The sequence below is a fragment of the Rousettus aegyptiacus genome, unplaced genomic scaffold, assembly GCF_014176215.1.
Source record: "Rousettus aegyptiacus isolate mRouAeg1 unplaced genomic scaffold, mRouAeg1.p scaffold_m13_p_8, whole genome shotgun sequence".
In the NCBI taxonomy this organism is placed as follows: domain Eukaryota; kingdom Metazoa; phylum Chordata; class Mammalia; order Chiroptera; family Pteropodidae; genus Rousettus; species Rousettus aegyptiacus.
Genome location: NW_023416311.1, coordinates 40399993 through 40422197, shown reverse-complemented (window position 1 = coordinate 40422197; position 22205 = coordinate 40399993). Strand labels below are relative to the sequence as shown.

General features: G+C 33.3%; 1 protein-coding gene across 6 annotated transcripts in view; it reads left to right on the top strand.

Moving 5' to 3' along the window:
* The window catches only part of COMMD10 (COMM domain containing 10), a 149456-nt gene that overhangs the window by 49941 nt on the left and 77310 nt on the right, over positions 1-22205 (top strand). Inside the window, exon 6 of one of the 6 annotated variants that reach the window (XM_036225365.1) lies at positions 3089-3561. The exons of the other annotated variants lie outside the window; for them this stretch is intronic. Within the exon in view, the coding sequence (XP_036081258.1) occupies positions 3089-3103 (15 nt within the window). The 3' untranslated portion in view covers positions 3104-3561. Of the gene's footprint in view, positions 1-3088; positions 3562-22205 lie in introns of those variants that run through there. 6 annotated transcript variants of the gene reach the window in all.

Here is a 22205-nt window from a genome sequence, read left to right as displayed (position 1 = left end):
CCACTGTATTTACTGATGACTTGTTTGGGCTTTGTTCCTATTGTTTTATTTTTTATGCCTTCAGAATCTTCAGATCCTCATTCCTTGGAATTTAAAAATACTATTTAAAAAATATGTTCATTAAGTCTTTTGCCTGTTACTAATTTCTCATTAATTTATAGGATTATAGCCTGTTAGGAGAGAGAAACGTTCTTAAATATAAACTCTTTGGTGTTCTGCATTTGTTAGATAAATATTTTTTTTTTTGTAAAAATCCTGCGTATAAACATTTCGTACATCCTAGTGAAAAAAAGAAAGGGTAAGAGAATATATGTGTAGGTGCTAACTTTTTAAAAATTGACAGGAATATGAGTATATTGACCTAGTTAGTGCCAATTCGAAGAATTCTAATTCTAATATGATTCCGTTTTCTTCCAAATATCTTGAGGTAGGGTCTGTTGCTACCAGCCAAGTTATTTTAATTGGATTTAGATTTAGATTATGACTGTCTTCCATGGTTTCCACTCTTGTAGGCTCTACTTATACTGCTTTATATAATAGGAGTTTGCCTTTATTTATATTAGCAACATTAATCACCTATTAACTTTTTCCCATTTTAGGTAATTAAAACACATGTTTATTAATATAAGAAGAATTATAAAAGTCAATTACTCTAAAAAATTAAGGGCCTAAAACCTTTGAGCATAACTGTAACATATAATTTATTATATTTTAAAAGGTCTGGCTGGAGGTTAGTATTCATGTTCTCTTTTTTTTTTTTTTTTTTTTTTAAGATATTAAGGTTGTTATAGAGGGCTTAGACATGTGCCCTGGGACAAAGCATTTTACCCTCTGATCTTAGTGCTTTCATGTGCAAAAAAAATAAAGGGATTGAGTTTAAGTGATTTCTACCAGAACTAAAAAAAAAACCTCTGTATTACATTTTGACAGATAAAAGAGAATAAGGTGAAGGACTTTGAATGTGGCATTGTTAGGTAGTAAAGAAACAGGTCTAGGAATCACAGTGTTTGCCTTTTAGGAAGTAGCTGAAGAATCTCAAGCAGGTTACTTATCTGAGGCTCAAATTCTGATCTGTAAATTTGGATAATAATAGCTACCTTGCAAAGTTTTTCTGAGAATTAAATATAGTAGGAAATATAAACATGTCTATCACAGCACAGTTTTAGATCATTGATGTCTTCAGTTAATAGGTCTTTCCAGGTTAGAACAGGAGAATTGAAATGCCCAGCTCTTTATAAGGCCATTATTGAGTCTTGTCAAAAGTGGACCTAACCGCAGAAGTAGAAGGCATAAAGAACATAATTCCTTCTATTTTTTAAATAGTCTTTCTAATATCTTTATGACAAATTGCTATTGGACAGCATTTTAGGAGAAAATATTTAAGAGATGTTTAGGTTTGTTAAAGACATTACTGAATTTTGTTCTTTGGTGCTAATGACCTTCTTTTAGTTAAGCATTTTAACTTAAATTGGAAGAGAATACTAAGTAAACATTCAGACAAAAAGTTGAATCCAATTCTATTACTTTTTGAATGACTTTAAGCTAGTCCTCAATAACTATGAACATCTTCAGCAATAATGTCAATTTCATATGTAATATTTTGAACATTTGAAGAAAATTAATTATATTTAGAAATATAAAATCAAAGAATAGGGACTATCAGAACATTTTGGAGGAAATGGCTCACTCAGACACAAATAGTAAAAGCCTGTAACTTGTCAATGTTCTCTGTTAGCCCCTTAATGGTAGGAAATCTTAATGCAATGGACTCTCTTTTGAATTTGTGGCTATTCCCTTATTTTTACAGTTGGTATCTTTTTAAACTACTGGATATTTATTGATAATCTGGTTTGCATGTAGTCCTGAACTGAGTATACTAGATACTTATCACTTTATATAAGTACATTCTTGGTATATTAGACATAGTAGTTGTATTTGCACTTAGGTTTCATTCTGTTATTTTTCTGCTAGGATTGTAAAATTTTAACTTTTGTCACTGAGGTTGTGGTAACAATTTTGGGCTCATCATGGTGGCTGTTTGAACAAAGTGCAGAAGTGAAATCTTTACAATTAAAAAAAAACCTCAAAACACAATATATAAAGCTGTATACTTAATAGAAAGCCTATCCCTCTGCTTACAACAAATGGGAAAACTTTGAATGTTTATTGAATGCAAATCTTTAGCAAGAGTTATAAATATACCTACTCAATTTTAAAACAAAAAAGTAAATTAGAAATGTATGAATCACCAGATAAGAATTTTAATTATTATGGGAAGATATATAGAAGATAGATGTTAGGGACATTATAGGCATCCTAATTTAACATTTGTAATGAAGATATGAAAAATTAAATGAAGTTTCTTCAGATTTTGTATTTTTAACTAGAGGAAAGTTATTTTTATGAATACATCTATTTACCAAAAAAAAAAAAAAAGCCACTAACCTGGTTCTTAAATATTTAGACTACTTAAGTCCTGTAGAAATGGCATCTGTAATAGTTTTAGCAGCATGAAGTATCAAAAATTGTAATATAAAATCAGCATGATATTTGTACGTTCTAAAACTGGTTCATGAAATTTGCTTAGTTCAAATTTATAAAAATGTGTAAGTGACCTTGAGAATTTAAAAAAAAAAATACTAGTTATAGTTGCCCTGTGAAAGAAATAAACTGATGCTAATTTACTTGCAATCATCCCTTGTTTAAGAGAAACTGTTTAATGTGGCATTTCCCTCAATTGAAAATAACAAGCAAAGAAATCGATTTTAAAGATTTTATTGATGAGTTTGCTTCCATTAAAGCCAGAAATATAAAATTATAACAAATTCTGTCATTGATATAAATAAATATTGAAACTTAAATTGTTCCAAGTTTCATATTTTCAATTTATGTTCTGGAAGACGTTATCCATTAAAACATGTGACTAGGGGCACACGTTTTCCTTTTTGCGTCAGGTTCCAGGCATTGATAAGAACTTTATAATAGTATACTTTCATTTTTTCTATCCTGACCTTTTGCTATTATTGTCATACATTTTTCTTACACATTTTATAGACTTCACACTATATTATTATTTTTGTTTAAACAGGTAATTATCTTTTAAAGAGATTTAAATGAAGTCCCAAGTCAGGTGGCTTAGGCTGTGGAGATTATCTGAGTGGGCCTGATTCAATCAGGTGTGCTGTTTAAAAGCAAAAAGTTTCCTCTGGTAGCAGAAGAAAAAGTCAGAAAGATTCGAAGTATGCAAGGACTCCTTCAAGTATTGCTGTAAGCCAAGTGGCTCATCATTAACAGCAAGGAAGCAGACCATCAGCAGCAAGACTACAGTCTGCCACCAACCTGAATGAGCTTAGAAGCAGACTCTTCCCCACAGCCTCCAGATAAGAAGCCAGCCTTATTGACACTTGATTACACCCTTGTGAGACCCAAAGCAGAGAGGCCAACCAAGCCTGTCTGAACTTCTGACCTATAGAACTATGAACTAATAATTAGATGTTGTTTTAAGCCACTAAGTTTGTGGTAATTGCTTACGTAGCAATTAAAAACTAATATACTGTGTAAGACCTTTTGTCAATGTGAATATTTCTTTTAGGCTCCGTTAGAGCTTTCTGAAGTTTTAACATATGTTCTTTTAACAACCCTGAATTTGATCTTTACTTGGAAGCCATTTTATTATTTGAGAGTCATTTTGTCATTTGGAGGGCCTTGTTACTTCACATTGTGTTATTGTTTAACCCAGCAAGTCCTTGCTCCTTTTGATTTCACTGTTCATTCTTTAGCGACTCTTTCCTTTCATATGTTATATTATGCAGTGAGAAGAAGCCCAGTGGCACTTTTGGTCAATGATTTCATGAGGAACATTTCTATTTTATATACACACACACACACACACACACACACACACACACACACACACACACACACACCCAACAACGTTTCCAAACTTTCTTCCAAAATAAAACAAGGATCCCCTTTCCTGCAGCTTTTAATCACATTTCCTTACTTTCTTTTAAACCCTCACCCACCCTTTCCAAGCCTTTTAGGCTTCCACTAATATTACCCTCAAGACTGTTTAGATTTTAATAGTCTCCACCTAGTTCCAAAGCCAGTGGCCTCTAAATTCTAAGAGCAAGCATCCTAAGATAGAGGTGCATGACAGTTTTATGACCTAGCCTCAAAAATCACAGCATAATTTCTGTTGTCCTCTATTGGATGAAGCAATCACAAAGGTCTGCCAGGTTCAAGGCGGAGTGATAATGACCCTACCTCTCTAGGGGGGAAGTGTTCAGTTCATATTTTAAGAGGAACATGTGGGATAAGAGATATTGTGTCTATATTTGGAGGATTAAATATGCCATAAATCTCAATATTTTAAGTTGTATTTTAAAATCACAATTTGTCTGATTTGTAATGCTCTTGCAAAATATAATACCACCAACCTGTAGCCCATTTCACAATTATGGAATCATAGGAAAATTTAAAGTTTTATTTATAATAGCCTTATAATATATCCACTAATAACATCAACCAACTGGTACACTCTGAATTTGTTTAAAGTTATTAGGTGCTAATTCAGGCTGAATTTTTTTTTTCTTGTTTAATGAGTTTACATTTTTAAAGGAAAGTATTCCTTTAACTGAATCAATCTGTAACCTTCTTTTATGCTTTGTGTTACAGATTTCAAAAACTATCATTAGAATATGAAGCGGACAAAAATGAGTTATTATTTATGATTCTTTAACATTTGTTTTATAGTGGTGTCTTTTTCTTTTAAAGAGAAAGTTCTAATGGAAGCTAGGCAATATAACATATTACTTTGTGCTGCACACATCTCTTATCACATATGTCAAGTTTGATAGTCTGCTGGGGTATAGTACTGAAGCCTTGAGAAAGGTCAGATGTAGGCTCTCTCAGCCCTGCTGTTTCCCGGTAGAAGGAGCTAGGTCTGGTGCTTTCAGCTGTTGTGGGGCTAGGAGGGAATTCTGCTCAAATGCTCCTCCTCACAGTAAAATTTTATGCGGGACTTCTGAAGAGCAACCAGATAAATGATGGAATAATGTTTTATCAGGACTTTTTGAATTGCTATTAAACACACATCTTAAACTATTATTGAGAATGACTAGTGCCCCTGATAAGACAGTGACAGTTTGTCTTCTACTATAGTACTTGCTAGATTTTATTGAATGATGAAGCAAACACAGGGAATCATTTTTTCTCCGTTTAGTCTTAAACTGGCTGACAGACTAAATCAGTGTTGCTCTGATTATGTGAATTCAATAATATCTCAGCAGAGTATATTATTTAAAAAAAAGAAAAGAAAAGAAAGAAATTTATTCCAAAGTGCTTGCAGACCTGGACATGTTCTTAGTTCTTTGGCTACCACAGTCTGACGTTTGGCCTCACTTGTTTACATCTTTTTCACGTGATAAATTATGTACATATGGAAAAGTGCATAAAACACAGATGTACAGTAAATTACAAAACTAATAAATGTGTTACGACCACACAGATCAAGATATAAAATATTGCCAGAATGCCAGAAGTCTCCTTGGCCTTTTTAAAATAACTTCCTCTTCTCTCCCCTCTCATGTTATCTACTTTCTACGATAATATTTTCTTGTTTATCCTTAAATTTTTATCCCCAATCATACATTTCTAAACACCACAGTTGAGTTTTGACTATTTTATTTTTAACCTTATTTAAAAGGAATCATATTGATTATGTGCTTGTATTTCTGGCTTCTTTAAAATTATGTTTGCGATATTCATCCTTGTAATGTATAGCTGTAGTTTGTTCATTTTCATCGCTATATAGCATTTTATTATATAAATAGACCACATTTTATTTATTCAGTATAATGTTAATAGACATTGGAGTTGTTTCCAGTTTTTAGCTAATATAAATACATTCTTATACATGCCTCTTGTTACATAAGACCACCCATTACTGTTGGGTATCTGCCTGAGAATGGCATCGCTGGGTATTACAATATGCCAAAAGCCTTGAAATTGTTTTTGAGACATACCCTTTTCTCTAGACTTACTTTGAGTATATCAGACTGCTGTGAGACAATTCCTTTAAGAATGTAGAAGGCCTTAATTTAACTGAGAAGCTCCATTGGGCCCCTCCATAATTCTTTAGAGGGATTAACAAAAGGTTATACATCTTTCTTGATTTGATCTACAGTCCAAGACTACATTGTATTTGGAGAATGTTTTGCTGGCTGAGAGACTGGAGATGAAAAGCAGTTGTGTTTTCCAACCCAGCTAATCCTGGCCTCTCCTAATTCCTTCTCAATTTTGTCTATAAACCGATCAGTTTTGTTTTTAGCTCTTTTTTTTTTTTTTTGGTCATATTACCCTATCATAGACAGGTAGGAACAACTAGCTGACTTCCAGAATTTGGAGAGCTCAGGCATATCCAAATATTTACTAAGTAACTTATTCATCTTCCAAGTTACTACAGACAACACAATTTTGCCAATTACTTTGTTGCTATATAACACAGATTCTTATTTTTTCAGCTTCCAATGAAAATTTTCTTACCCTTCCAGCTTTTGCTACCAGTTTGCTCACCATTTTTCAAGTCTCAGGCCATTGTTCAGTTCCAGTGCCAATACCACATATTTTATTTTTTTAAATGATGGCAGTACCCTCACTTCTGGTACCATCAGTTGCTCTATAACATACCACTCCAAAATGTAGTGTTTTCAAACAGTAACCATTTATTACTGTTCAAGAGGCTGTGAGTGAGCGAGGTAGTTTGCCGGCTGGGCTTGGCTAATCTCAGCAGTTTTCTGGGAGCAGGCTAGTTTCAGACTGCTTTATTCACTGCATCAACTGGGGTGAGTGGGCTTCATTTCGCTCTTCATTTAATAGGTTAACTTCGGCTTGTTCACTTGGTTCTGAGAGAGCATGAAATGACACAAGGCTTTTGAAGGTTGGGCAGAGAACTGGCACACTGTTTGGCAGAGAACTCACATCCTGTTGCAGAGTAAATCAAAAAGTCAGGTCAGATTCAAAGGCTAAGGAAATAGATTCTAATTATTGATGGAAGATGCTACTGAGTCACATTTCAGAGGTAATGTCTTTAGCAAAGGGTGAAGAATTGTCACTTTTACAATCTGTTGAAATATATACATATTACATATATTTATATACTTTTAAAGTAGTTGTACAGTTTACACACCAACAATGTAAAAAGTTGTGATTGTTCCACATCATTATCAGAATTTAGTAATAAGTCTTTTTAGTTTTAGCCATTTTAGTGAGTGTCCAGTGGTATTTTATTGTGGTTTTAATATTTATTTTCTTAATTGCTAATAAGATGGATTGCCTCTGCCTTTTTCTTTTCTTTTTTTATTTATTGGCCATTCGAATATCTACTTTTGTTAAGCAGGAGGGCAGGAGTGCCTCCAAAGGCGGAGTTTACTTCTCTGGGCTGCTTCTGGATTCTGAATTATAAATCATTACTTACTTCACTGTTAGCTCGCTAATACCTTCAAGCAAATATTTTTTAATTTTTGTTTTTAATTTTTTTTCAAGTTTTTCTAGCTAATCCTTAGTGGGAGAGTTAGTATTAGTCTGCCATTCCCAGAAGTAGAATAATTCATTCCTAGATTTATAGTTTGCCTGTCTTGAATCTGACAGATTGGAGGATGCACACCTAAAATTTTAAGGATTAATGTACAACATGGAAAGACTTTGGTAAATGAGTGTTATTTACCATATAAACAATTATTTTTTTCCTTAGGTCTGATTAGTTTGTTGGCAAACAGTTTTGTTGTTTTTGACATGTAACAGGTGCCAACATCTTTTGTAATCTTATCACAGGGAATAGAGGGTCTGGGCCACGATGTTCATTCATTAAGTTCAGGAAATTTTATTTCTTCTGTGGCCAGTCATTTACATTTGACATGAATCTGTCACCTTTGCCTTTAGTGTCCATGCTTCTTCCTTTGTTGTCTGGAGCTTATTTTTCACACAATAGTCATAATTTTTTTAATGTAATTCAGATTTTGTTGTTTCTCTGCTCAGCGCACTCAAAGGGCTGCCCTTGTAGCTCAAAGACTCAAAGACCTTAATATAGCCTGTGAGATCATATGTGAAATAATCTCATGCTCCCCGTTTGACTTAGTCTGTTACCTTTTCCCTCTACTCTTCCCTAACCATGGAATTCACTTTGTTTTTCCTGGAATACTTCAAATATGCTTCTGCTTTATGGCCTTGGTACTTTGTTTCCTCTTTTAGAATGCTTCTTCCTTTTACGTGCACATGGATTGCTATTTCCCCTTGTTAGGTCTCTACTCAAATATCTAATCAGAGAGAAGCCTTCCCTGAACACATTACAAATAATAGTAGCATTTCGCCTGTGATTCTTTATCCCCCTTAACTTACCTTATTTTTCTTCATAGAAGTAGTATCATCTAACATACTACATATTAGTGATTATTTGTTTAATTTTTGTTCCCTTCCTCTAGAAAGTAACTCCATTAGAGTAGAAAGATGCCTAAAACAGTCCCTAGCACATGGTAGACCTTCAATTACTAATACATTTTTAATAAATTAATCTGTGGCTACTGTGATATTTTTATTTTACACTCACAGACTATTCTAAAATACTGTGCTAAATAACTAAGTTGAACAACAAAACATAGAAACTTTACCCACAGACAATACCATGACCTTTCTGACATAGCAGAAGAGCAGCTTCGAGCCTTGACCACAGTGATAATGTTAAATATCTCTCTTCATGCAATGACAGTAATGACAGAGTATTGCCTTTCTGATTTTAAAAACTCATAAACCCCAAATTAGAAATAGATTATAGAAGGAGAAAGTTTTTTCTTCATCTTAATCTTTATAAGGATTTAAGTACATTATTTAAATTAAGCATTTATTGATAAGTAAGCTGGCTCTATTGACAAATATTTTGTTGAAAAAATATGTCTATTTTCATGGATAATAGAAAAATTCAAATTCGGCCTTTTAACAAATCCAACATTTTGACTGTTAATAAGTGGATTTGGGAATGGATACAAGGTTTAATAAACTTAATATTTAAAATAGTTATTTCAAAGTCATTGGAGGATAGTTTTCTAATTCTGTGTGCCTATACTTTACTTCCTTTGTCATTCCACCATTTAAAAAAAACTCAGAATGAAGTGTTATTTTTATTAGTTACACAAGTATTTTTTGTGTTCTTTGTTAGACACATCTGTTTGAGTTCAGTGGTCTAAAAGAAGACCATAATTATTACTGGATTAAGGCTAAATCTGTATTGTAGGGACAACAGCTGCCCATTTACTGAATGTTTAGATGTGCCAATGTTTAAAATATATTAATTTACTCTTCATAATAGCTCTATGAAATAGGTAGTATTTATTATGTGCATTATAAATGAAACTGAGCAAGACCATACAGTTAGTAAGTAACTGAGCTGAGATGTGAACTCAAATCTGTTTGACTACTATAAAGCATTCAATGAATAACTCTCCTAATTTAGAGATAAAATTATTACTTTAGAAATTGATTTTCGATATAAAATGGAAAAAAGTCAAGAATGAGGATATATGTGGAAAACATTGATGCTAAACAATTTATGTCAGTTTCTAATTAAATAATTATTATTCTAATTAAATAATTAGAATAATAAAACTTGAAGATGTTGATCAAATTATAGTTCTTATATTTTAGGCAAATATGGTTATATATTTCTGTTCATTAAATATATATTTTTAATAAAGTATGAACATTGTTTAAAATCTATTATCTGCCAAATTCTGTGATAGGTGCTGAGTAGTGAAAATAGGTATTAAGGTTCCTCCTCTGGACAGACTCACAGTGACGTGAGAGAAAAAGGATTGTGCTTCAGTGCCCAGTGAATTGGGAAATGGTTCTCAACATACTAGATGCTTATAAATGATACTGAAATACTGGTTTACTCAAAGTAGAGTGTGGACACACAGATGTGTGGGCTGGATCTTATCTAGATCCGTAGGGAAGGCTCTATAAAGGAAGACACATATAAATTAGGCTGAAAAAGTAAGTGAAACAAAGGAATGGACAGTCTGAGCAAAGGAAAGAGTTTATGCAATGACGAAATTCAGTAAGATTGCAACCTAAATAGATTATCCAGAAAAATGCGTAATCCACCTCCCTAGTAGCTTTTTTATTTTTTTACAGTTAGAAAGCATTTTATTTATCGTAGATTGTTTCAGTAACGTTGCATCATGACCTTAAAGGGAGTCAGTGACAAAATCGAGAGTATTTTTTTTAATTGAGCAATATAGATGCATAACCTAACTGTACCATGTAAAGTGTAGTAGATCAATCAGGATACTATTTAATCTTTAAAAGAATTTGCCAAGTATTTTGGCCTAAAAGTTATTTTATAAAACTATGAACTTTATTTCTAAGTGATCATTAAAAAGCTGTAGGTGTCCAGTGAATATGCTCCGTTCTTAGACTTTTGAGGACAATTCGGGATGGAATAGTGACGGATCAGGAATTGGAAATTATAAAATACCTGTTGTGGTACTTGATATGTTATATGCTCATAAATGGTAATGAATTATGGAAGTTGGTTCCAAGTGCAATTGGACAACAAACAACCGGTTTTATTCTATTTGCTTCTCTCCCTATATCCTTGATCCCATCCTCTGCCTAGTAAATAGATAAAATTAGAAATATAGATATGGAAGAGACTGTAGTGAGTATTTAGATAGGCATGTCTTGGAATTGTTATGACTTTTGCTGCTGGTCACTGTTTTAAGGATGAACTATGAATTTTTAAAAAATGTAAATTTTTTTTGAAAACTTAGGTAAAATGTATTAATATTTTACACTTTTTCTGGCATTGGCAATGAGCTAATAAATTCATTGCATATTGACCCTCAAATAGTACTTTAGCATCCTAATATCAGATGCTGCATCAAAACAGGAGGAAGACAAGGTTCTCGCTCTTTTTACTTAAATGTGATAGATAAGGCTGGAAAGACAGGAAACCAACTGAAGATGCATGAACCCCTTAGGTTAGGTTTGAGGTAATAGATCTATACTCTTTAACCACTCTTTTGATTGCATCAAATATAAAGATTATATTTGAAGAAAAAGCCTGAAGAAGCACTGTGAAAATACATAGCAATACTGAAAATGATGACTATTGATACAAGAGCTTCTTTAACTTACTTTTAGGCCTCTGTAATTTTCTTTGTCCTCAGAACCTTGGTATATAAAGTTTTGAGAAAACTCATGACTTTAGTCAAGGCGACATGCATTCTTATCACCCTTGTAATGAGGAGGGAAGAATATGTAGGACAGTGCTTTAGGTTCTGTGTTCTACTTCTCTCTTATGGGAAACACTGTGCTTCAGTGCCCAGTGTTGGAGGACCTGTGCTGTGCTGTGGGGAAAATATCAGTATAAGGTTGTCAACTGTTCTTTCTTCAGAAGGCTTATTACTTGTTTAGAGATTGTCTTTTCATGTTACTATCTTTCGTTTTATAAAATAATACTGATGGTAGATGGTAGGGCTTTTAAAAATATATATTATTTCATAGAAAAAGAAAATGTTGCCAACCTTATTAGGTCCACCTGTGTGTATGTGTGTGTGTGTGTGTGTGTGTGCACGCGTGCGTGCGTGTGTGTATTTTACTGCTCTATGAAACAAAAATATGAGAACTACTGACTTAGTGGAAAAAAAAATTATAGGTTTTGGATTTAGCAAACCTGGTTTTAAATTCTTTCTCTGTTATGATTCTTATTTTTTTTAATCTCTAAAATGGGATGCAAATACCTGTCTCTGAGGGCTGTTGTGACTGAGGTAATGTATGTATAATGGTATGGTGCCAAGTGTGTAATAGGAGCTGAATAAATTTAGTTTCCTCCCTTATTTCTTCTTAAAAGTAGTTGGGGGAGGAGAGAATCTTAGGTAAAGTTACCATTCAAATTGAATGTAAATCCAAGAGAGAAAAATTAAGAAAGGAAGGAGCTTGGCAACCTACAGTTTGATGATAAAGGGACATGGCCTAGTGCCTTGTATATATTTGGAATTTAATAAATATGTATTAATTTTCAATTACTTGAAAATGTTGGATAATGGAATCAGTACAATATTTGAGTCATAAAACAAAAACAAATTAAATTTAGAGAAAAATTCAAAGATTTAAAATTTTATTGTTGTAGTAAAGTGAAACAGGTAATGAAAAAATACTGTGGTGATGAACCCACCATTTTTACACTAAGTCATTTTAGGAAAGCATTAGAAGTAATTTTTCCCAATCTTATTATTTATACTTATTCTATAATTTATAATAATCCAAATGTGTTCTTTATTGTTTTAAAGTGTTTTCACACATTATTCTATTGACACTTCTATGTATGTACTATGTATATTAATATTTTATTAATAATAATAGATGTGAGAAAACTGAAGGCAATATAGTTAAGTGACTAGTATAGTTATAGTTAATTAGTGAAAATCAGACTAGATCTTAAGATAACTATTATTTTTTTTTGTTTTTGTGCTTTTATTTATGACAAAGACAACTGTGTTAGGATCCAGTGTATTTTAGGCATTTTTCTTTTCTCTCTTGCCTCCTATGAAACATTTTAATCCTTATTCTTATAAGTTGGGACTTTTACGAAAAGAAAGAATGGCTTCCCCAAAGCCACATTAATGACCTTAATAATTCTGAAGCAGATTATATCTAATCACTAAACTCCCTTGCTTAAGCTGATATACAATGACAGCAGTTGTTGCCATGGCAGTTGGATAAAATCATCCAAAGGAAATTTTTCTTGGTGTAGACAGTTAGAATAAATAGGTGACCCAGGTACTTTGTTTCCAGGTTTATGAGCAACTAAATTTTTTTAAATTTACATATGTTAGAGGGCCTTTTTCAATATGCTTTAAACATCTGGAGGTTTCCACATAAAGAAATTCAGCTGGACCAAACATATGCAAATCAACTCTCATTATATATATATATATATAAAATAGATCTTATATTTAAAAAAAAAACCCTCAAAAACCAACATGAGGAAAGTATCTTGATTAATCTGTGAATAGTTTATAATTGGATTTCTTTTGTGGGATTACATTCTTAAATTAGTAAGAGATTGCTCTTTGGTTATTATAAAGTACCAAATGTTGGTATTTTATTTTTAAAACCATTTTTTTTGTATAGAATACTGCCTATGTTTTTTAAAAATTAAATTATATACTTATTTTAATTTAAAAACTAAATGATCCACAAAAGAAGAACCCACCCAGTCACCATTTGAAATTTATGTGTAAATTTTTGGTTATGCCTTGAATATGAGTAAACAAACATTGTTTCTTCCCTTTCCTCATTGAAGTTCTAGGTTTATAGCTAGGTTTATGACTTTGTGTAATTATTTTCCCTAACCAGTAGAAACAAATTCTGGATTGGTCTCTATTTTTAATTACTGGTTAGCTTTTCCTCCAAATAAGTGTGGATATTTGACAGTTGTTGGATAGATCTATGATGAAATTTTCAATTTATAGTAAGTCCTCTTTCTAAACATGCCTAAATTGTCAAATATTCATGCCATCAGTGCTAATGAAATAAAAAATGTTAAGCTAAAGTAGCACCTTTCTAGCTTTTAATACATTAATTATAAAAGCTAACCATCATGGTTTACAAATAAGCATATATATTTTTATTTTAAGGAATTTTTAAATACTTCATTTGTTTACTCATAATATGTGAAGTAGTAAAAAAAAGAAAGTGTGGTTCTAGGCTTTACCACTCACTGAAACCTAGTTTCATAACTTTTGAGGAAAAAAAGTATAACTTTTCTCAGAGAGATTGTTTGGTATAGATTAGATATGATGTTTTCTAAACAACTACTTAAGAAGCTATAATGTGCTTCTGGTAAAATAGAATGAACAGGGGTTATAGTCTGAGCCCTGGAATCCTTGAAGGCAAGTAAAATACACCTTTAAAACTTTAAAGAAAATGCTTTGCCCTCTGAGAATTATCTTGTCTATACACAAAGTGAATTATGACCAAGATATGAAAAGTCACTGAAAAGCCATTATTTATCTAGGTCTATAGTTTATAGTGTTTTCAATTTATTAACATGTCTTTAAAAAGTGTGTACACCTTCAAAGTTGCTGAAGTGCTTTGTGCTGTTAAAGCTCAGAGAGAGTCTGAGACAAGGACCAGAATTGGCAGTGCATGAGGAAAGGAAATTTAATTCAGAAAAGTGAATAATTTGGATCTCTTACTGAGGGGACACCTGTGGTAAGAAGGCTATTTCAGACCATTAAAATGTCAAGTACATCAGGCTCCCCTGGTTTCAGTTCTTGGTGCCAAGCATGGTTCTAATAAGGAATACAGTTGACTATATCGTAGTTTTGGTAATTTTACTTTCTTATTGTAAATTAATAATTAGCCACTCTTGTAGGTCATATACATAGTGTATCAGTCTGCCAGGGCTGCCATAACAAAATATCACAAAGTGAGTGGCTTAAACAACAGACATTTACTTGTCACAGTCCTGGAGGCTGGGGAATTCAAGATCAAGAAACCAGTAAATTCAGTTTCCAACGAGGGCTCTCCTCCTGACTGTAAATGACTGCTTTCTCACTATGTTCTCATATGGCCTTTCCTCAGTTTGTGCATTCAGAGAAAGTAAGTGAGCTCTCTTATAAGGGATTTCTCTTCTTTTAAGAATACTAATTCTATCAGATCAGGACTCTATCCTTACGACTTCCTTGAATCTTAATTTCTTCCTTAGAGGCCCCATCCAGATACAGCCACACTGGGGGTTAGAGCCTCAACATGTGAATTGGAGTGATGGGGGGACACAAACATTCAGCCCATAAGACTTGATTACTCTGTATCTGCCCCTGAGAGATAGCTGTCTGTTACACTTCTTTTTTAATCAAATTAGGTTTTGGGGACTTATGTTGCTGTGAGAGTACTGTGATAGCAAACTCACTAAGCATGTTATTCTTTGCTCTTTGGGAGCTATTCTGCATCCTTCGTGACATACTTGGACCTTGTCTGGCTGAGAAAACCAGCAATTAAGCTATTTCTATAATTTCAGTTCTTGACTCTGGCACATCTAGCTTTGTGGACTTCAGTCTGTTTCTCTGTAAAATGGCAGTGATAATCGCTCCACAGAGTTGTTGTTGGTCATGATTCTTTAAGGGAAAACTATAAAATAAGATGCAAAGATTAGTTATTTTTATAAAGATGTACAGTGTTATTTTAATTATTTGCAAAACTTAAGGACTTGAACCCAACTCTTCTAATTCTAAGTTTAGGAATCTGTGAGTAGCCAAACATGCCAATTTTCCCAAAGTAATTATAATTCAATATGGGCAAATACTTTGCAGGAAATCCCAGCAAGTTTTATTTGCACCATTTCAGGCAAATAAATCAAATACAGTGCTTTGTTTTGTGAATTATATCTAAACTTAGCTGTTGTTGGTTGCTGCCCAAAATAAAAGATTTTGCCCAGTGATATGTCTAGAGGTTACAGAATAACTCCAGACTGGAAAACTACATTTCTTAGCCCAGCCACTTTATATATTACATACTGAAAAGTATATAAAATGTTAAAAAAAAAAAAAAACCTCATATTGGCTTACCAGCTGGCATTTTTATAGAGAGAAAATTAATTTAAGTAAATATCCAAGGCTAGATGGAGATGGAGAGGGAAGGAGAGAAAAGCTTTAGATTATTATTACAGGAGTGGGAGGATATTATTTACACTACCTCAGGGATAACAACAGCATAAGGGGTAGAAAGGTAGAAAGAGTGAGAGTGAGAGAGTTTATATAATGAAAAATTCTATTCTGATGCTAATTGTATTTTGTAGGAATATCGATACTGCCTCTTTTCCCTCCTCTCAATTTGCTACCCTGAATTATCAGACACCTTTAACTTTTCGGTTCTATAAAAGCATAGGAATTCACTCAAACTTGAGCATTTACTCACACTGATTATGGTTTTATGGTGTCTGTCATAGGTAGGAAATATTTAAGTGCATCTTCTTCAGTACTACAGAGTTTTAGGCTGATACCTTAGAAAACAGAGCTGAGTTCTCAGTTGATAAAAGGATTTACTTGTGGTCTATATCATGAAACCATGCCTCAAGGGTATCTTCTCCTGTAGCCATAGCCCTGGCCAGGCTAGAAGCCATGGGGAGGAGGGGAACAGGGACCTGTGCTTCTGAGGTTAAAATTAAAAGTACTAACTTAACTTCCTCATCTGAAGCAGTGAGGCTTTGGGTCATGAACTCCCCATCCTTTTTAACTTTTTGAAAAAGTTGTTTAATGATATTTCAATGTTATTCTTGTAAAAATTTGAATAGAACATAGATTGCATTAGCATGAGAGGACATGTTTAATAATTTTATGTAATTTAATCAAATTTATGTTTTTTTGCTCTTGTAAAATTTGTAAAATTTAAACTATGTAAAATTATAGCATAATTGTAGCCTTCATTGAGGTTTATAATAATGTGAATAAATATATATGACTGATTTGTATTCATGTTTTCTTTTAATATATAATGAAAATATTTAGGTAATAAATGAGTTAAGATCAAGACAAAGTCATATAATCTTAATTCATCTAACAGCTGCTTCTTGCTACCTATTTATTTCATTCTTAAAGTACTTAACAAATGAAAAAAACCTTGGCATTCAACTCCATTTTTTAGAAATCATGAAATTCCTAAGTTATACTTCCTCTAGTGGCCATATTTCAACATTATTTCTGTAAGTGTAGTAACTTTCAGTTTTCCTGTTATATATACCTTTCAAATGCTGTATAAACCAAGGTAAGCAAGTTAATATTCAAGGAGTATAAACTTTGGAATTTCTTGACATTTAACATTTTAACTTTTTACTTTGCTTTGGCAAACTGGATCATGCAAATTTATATAATTAGTATAGATATATTATACTCAAAGAAATAGTGGTTATTTCAGCCATCACACTGTGAATAGCTTTTTTTTTTTTTTTAAGACTAATTTTCATCCTAGATAATGAAGTATTTGGTGTTTGCCCTTCAGTTTTAGTAGCTTTTAATTTCTACCTCTCTAGCTATGATCAGAAGTTATTCCAAAAGTTCCAGTTGGTGCTTTGTTTTCAATAGAGGAGTGATAGCTTCCTAAATCATCCACTTCCTGTAGATATATTTGTACAAATACAAATAGAATTGCATGTTCTAACTAAAGAAGCCAAAGCATTGGATATTAATATCCTTGTCAATGCATTTTCGAACTGTTCCCCCCGCCCCCCCGGAATTCATTTATCTCTTCATTTAACAAACATCTGTTGAAAGTATGTCATGGGCCAGGCACTTCTAGGTATTGCGAATATCATAGTAATGAAAGTGAAGACCTGTCTTCTTAGGTAATTTCATTCTAGTAGGTACAGAAAAAACATAAACAGATCGGATAAGTGTATACTCTTTTAGGTAGTGATAAATGCTACGAAGAAAAACTAAGTGGAGTGTGGAAACAGAGAGTAACAATGGGGTAATGGTTTAGATAGAGTGGTCAGGATATTACTTTACCTTTCTCTCTGGTAAGGTAATATCTAACTGGAGATCTGAAAGATGTGTGTATTCTTGTGGCAGAACAATCCAGGAAGCAAGAATAGCAAGTGCAAAGGCCTTGAGATGGAAGGGTACTTGCAGTATTCCCTGAATAGCAAGGAGGCTACTGTGGCAGGAGTAGAGTGTCCATGAGAAGAGAGTTTCAGAAGATACAGTGAGTAATAATAGGGGCGAGAGGACGTGGAATCTTATAGTGCCTAATAAGCTTTGGTAAAACTTTGAATTTTACTCTGAGTAGATAATTTTGAGCAGGAGAGATCCATGATCTGAATTCTAGTCTACAAAGATTACTGTGGCTATTGGTCAGAGAGTAGATTGCAGGGGTACAATGGTAGAAGCAGAATGACCAATTAGATTATTACAGTAATTCAGTCAAGAGATTATAGTGGTTTAGGCCAAAATGATGGTGGTAGAGGTGGTAAAAAGGGGATTCTGGAATACTTTGAAGGTAAGGATGGGGGGCTTGTTGGTTAGCTATAAAGTGTGAGAGAAAGTGGAGTCACTGAGCAATTAAGATGCCATAGTTTACCTGGATAACTTAATGTTGCTCTCACTTGCTATGTTAACAGAAACCCTTTCCTAACCATTCCGGTTACCCCCAGAATAGTAGCCACTGTGACACGTTTATCAAAACTAGCAGTCTTCCTTTAGGTCTATTGATGTGTCCCATTTTAACTTCTCTATAAAGAAATGATCAATGTTTATTAAATGTTTGAAATTCTTTTAAACAATTTAAATTTTTTTCTTTTTAATAATTTATTTTATGGCAATATAATAAAATACAGCCTGATGATTGGAAGAAAGGGAGAACTAGTTTGCTAGAGAACAAATCTATTTTGCTCGTTTCAGTCTCTCATAACAATTTCACTTCCCTCAGGCCTCTCTTTAAATGTCACCATTCAGAGGGGACTTCTCTTACCACCCCATTAAAACACTTCCCCATACTTTCTATCTCCTTACCTTGTTTGGTTTCCATTGAATTTATCATCATCTGACATATATTTGTCTCTTATTTTTTAGTGTCTTTTTCACCCCATGGAAATACAAACCCTGTAAGGACAGTGGCATTTTTTTTTCACTGCTGTAGTTACAGAGGCTAGAACAATAAATGTATAATAGTTACTCAGTAAATAACTATATATGAATTTAACTAATGGTTTTAAGTAGATGTCCTTATATGAAAATGCAGCATAGTACATGGCATAGAATAGGTGTTTTTAAATGGCAGCCTTAAAGAAAAATAAACATCCTTGTGCATTGTTGGTGGGATGAAAAACAGTACAGCCACTATGGAAAATGGTATTGTGATTTTTTAAAAATTAAACATAGAATTACCATATGATCCAGCAGTTCCACTTCTGTGTATGTGCTCCAAAGAATTGAAAGCAGAAACTGAAATATCTGTACACCATGTTCATAGCAGCATTTTCACAATAGGCAAAAGGCGGAGGCAACCCAAGTGTTTGTTGATAGATGAATGGATAAAAATATAGTACATACACACAGTGGTTTATCATTCAGCCTTAAAAAGGAATGAAAATTCTGACACATTCTACAATGTGGATGAACCTTGAAGAGATTATGCTAAGTAAAACTTTATTATATATCTCAAATTCTTATTCTAAAGCCTTAAATTATATTATCTAATGTTTAGTTCCCGTAAGGTTGTATTCTTAATAGATAGCTTACTTTCATTTTTTTCCTTTTATTATTTGTAAAAGCATTTCTTAGTTGTTCCCATGTTATTCATTCTCAAGTAATAAGCTATTTATTTTTGACTGCTGTCGTCAGTATTTCTCTCGGCCCAATCAGGAGACAGAAACCACAAAGTAATTTAAACAGGAGAAGTTTAATATGAAGAATTATTAAGCTGTGATAGCTGAGTAACTACAAAAGTGTAAAGAGAACTATAATAGATACCCTCTGGATAAAAGAGAAATTCAAGGAAGAACAGCTCAGAGGAGGGAACCCCTCCCCAAAGTTGGAGTTCAGACCTTTTGAGAGAAGATGTGATTGCAGCCTACTGGATGGTGGAAAAATTTGCCTGGTTGCTGGTGCCAGAGTTGGTCCACAGTCGCTGCACAAGCAGGAAACAACCCTTTGGGGCATAGTCAGGCTGAGGCTGGTGGATGAGCATGCAGAAGTAGTCAGGGTGCCACTGACTGACAGCATGAGGCCTAGAATGCATAGTGTCTGTGTTGGAAGTGACACAATGAAGTGATCAGCATCCTAGGAATAAAGACTGCTGATGGAGAAGAAGAACCTGGGAGGGGTTAATGGTTTTAGGTGGAGCACAAAGAAGTTGGGACATTTGGAATGGGGTATGAAAAAGGAAAGACAGAGACTTTCTCTCTCTTTTAATCCTCATGTATTTAAAATGCATGCCAACTTACAGTAAATGTTTTTTTTCCATTAATGTCTTTATCCCAGCCTCATCGCTTTAGCTTAGGCTTTCATCATCTTCATCCCATGGGACTGAAGTCTTTTCCTAATTTATCATCCTGCTTTGAGAATCTTCCTCTTTTAATCTAGTGTTATTTTTCTGAAATAAAGACCTGACATGACATTTGGCTGCCTAAAATTCTTTAGCGACCACCTACTGTTGAGTAACTACAAACTCCTAGAGAGGCCAAGTATGTCAAACCTCTGCCCTCTACCACTCACCCTAGACATCTTCTATATTGAATTTCGCATATTTTGTCCCCTCTACTGTCTTTTACTCACCTTGCTATTTCAAAAATATCTACTCAACCTTTACAACTTAAATGCCATCTGTTCTTTCCCTCTGCCCAAGCCTTTCTCACTGCTAGGAGGCCATTTCACTTTTAACATATTTCTATTAGTTTATGTGTGTCTCATTCTACAATGAAATTGAGATTTTTTTTTTACCACCTCATATCTTAGTTCATTCAGGCTGCTATAATAAAATAATAATGACTAGGTGGCTTCTAAATAGCCAAAATTTATTGCTCGCAGTTCCAGAGGATGAAGTCTGAGATAAGGGTGCCAGCATGGCCGGATAAGGGCCTTCTTCTGAGTCTCAGACTTTTCATTACACCTTCCCAGGGTGAAAGTGGCTAGGGATCTCCCTGGAGCCTCTTTTATAAGGCATTAATCCCATTCATGAGTGTACCATCCTCATGTCTTAAGTATTTTCGAAAGTCTCCATCTACCAATACTATAAAATTTGGGGGTTAGGATTTCAACATATGACTTTGAGGGTGGGTGACACAAACATTCAGGCCACAGCGCCTTTTTCATCTTTTGTCTTTGGTATTTAATGTACCACAGGCATATAGTGGTTGTTAGATGTTTGTTAGATAAATGAATAAATTTGTCCATTTAGACTAGCTTTAATAGTTGTTTACTCAAATAACATGATCATCTGCCATAACTTAAAGAAAAAAGAGTTCAGAGGGATATACACTATAAGTGCGAAGTATTGGGGTTCTGCGAGCTTTATATTTGTAAAAAAAAATAATGCCTTAATTTCTGTAATTTTTTTTCCTAATGTTTAAATGTGTATTGCTATGTGATAGGTAGAGCAAGTTAGAGATAAGGAAAAGTGAGGTAAAAATGAGCCAGTTGCTTAAATGAATGGTGGAATTGAAATTAGAAACCCCTGTTTCGGTTATCTTCCTTTAATCTTTCTAGTATTAAAAATCAAATACACAAATATTTATTTATTGAGCCCCTTCAGTGTCATATTGTATTAGATCTGTGACTCTAGGTTCTCTTCTACATCTAAGATTCTGTGATTATTTTAAGCCTTAATTAAAATTTATTTAAATATTTTAATGAAGTGGGTGGTTAGGTTAAATATTTCAATTTATTCTAAAATTGTAAAATGCTCACATGTTAAATAAAGTACAATAAATTTATATGCAGCAGATACTATTCTGTACTCTCTGATATCAAAAATGTATCTTTTTATATGTCTGGTCATGCTTATGTTCACTCACATACATATGGGTGCACATTTATAGTTTCTAAAATTAGCACATAAATTTATAATTTTTAAAAATATGGATAATGCTGCTCCTTTTTTGAGTTTCTGTCTCTGAAAAAAAAAGATCATACCATTCTAATTCCTGAGAAGCACTTAAAATTATAGTATCAGGAAATACATCCTCGTTGGCAAAGTTTGTTTTCTACCCTAGATAAGGTCTTTTTCAGTTGATTGTGCTTTTGTTAATAGCCGTAAGGAAAATTAGTTTGATAATAAGATTTTAACACAAAGTTTGATGCTCTGACGTATTCTCAGGAGTGGTCGATGAAAACAGCCACTAGAATGTATTCATAGAAACATCTTCCATTCCAAAGAGTCAGAAAACATAATGTACACTTTAATCATTCAGTTGCATTAGTTATATATATATTTTTTTACATTTTATATATTTATAATGCATCCGGACCAGAGACATATGGATTTCAGATACTCTATTTTAAAGGGATACAAAGTAACCATGTTTTTAAATGTAATTCATCATGCTTCTGGCCAGTGTTTATCTGTATAATTTTATGATGAATAACCAAAATAAAATAGCCGAAAGAGAACTGACATAAAATGAGCAGTAATTTTCTATAGAAGTTCCTGTAATG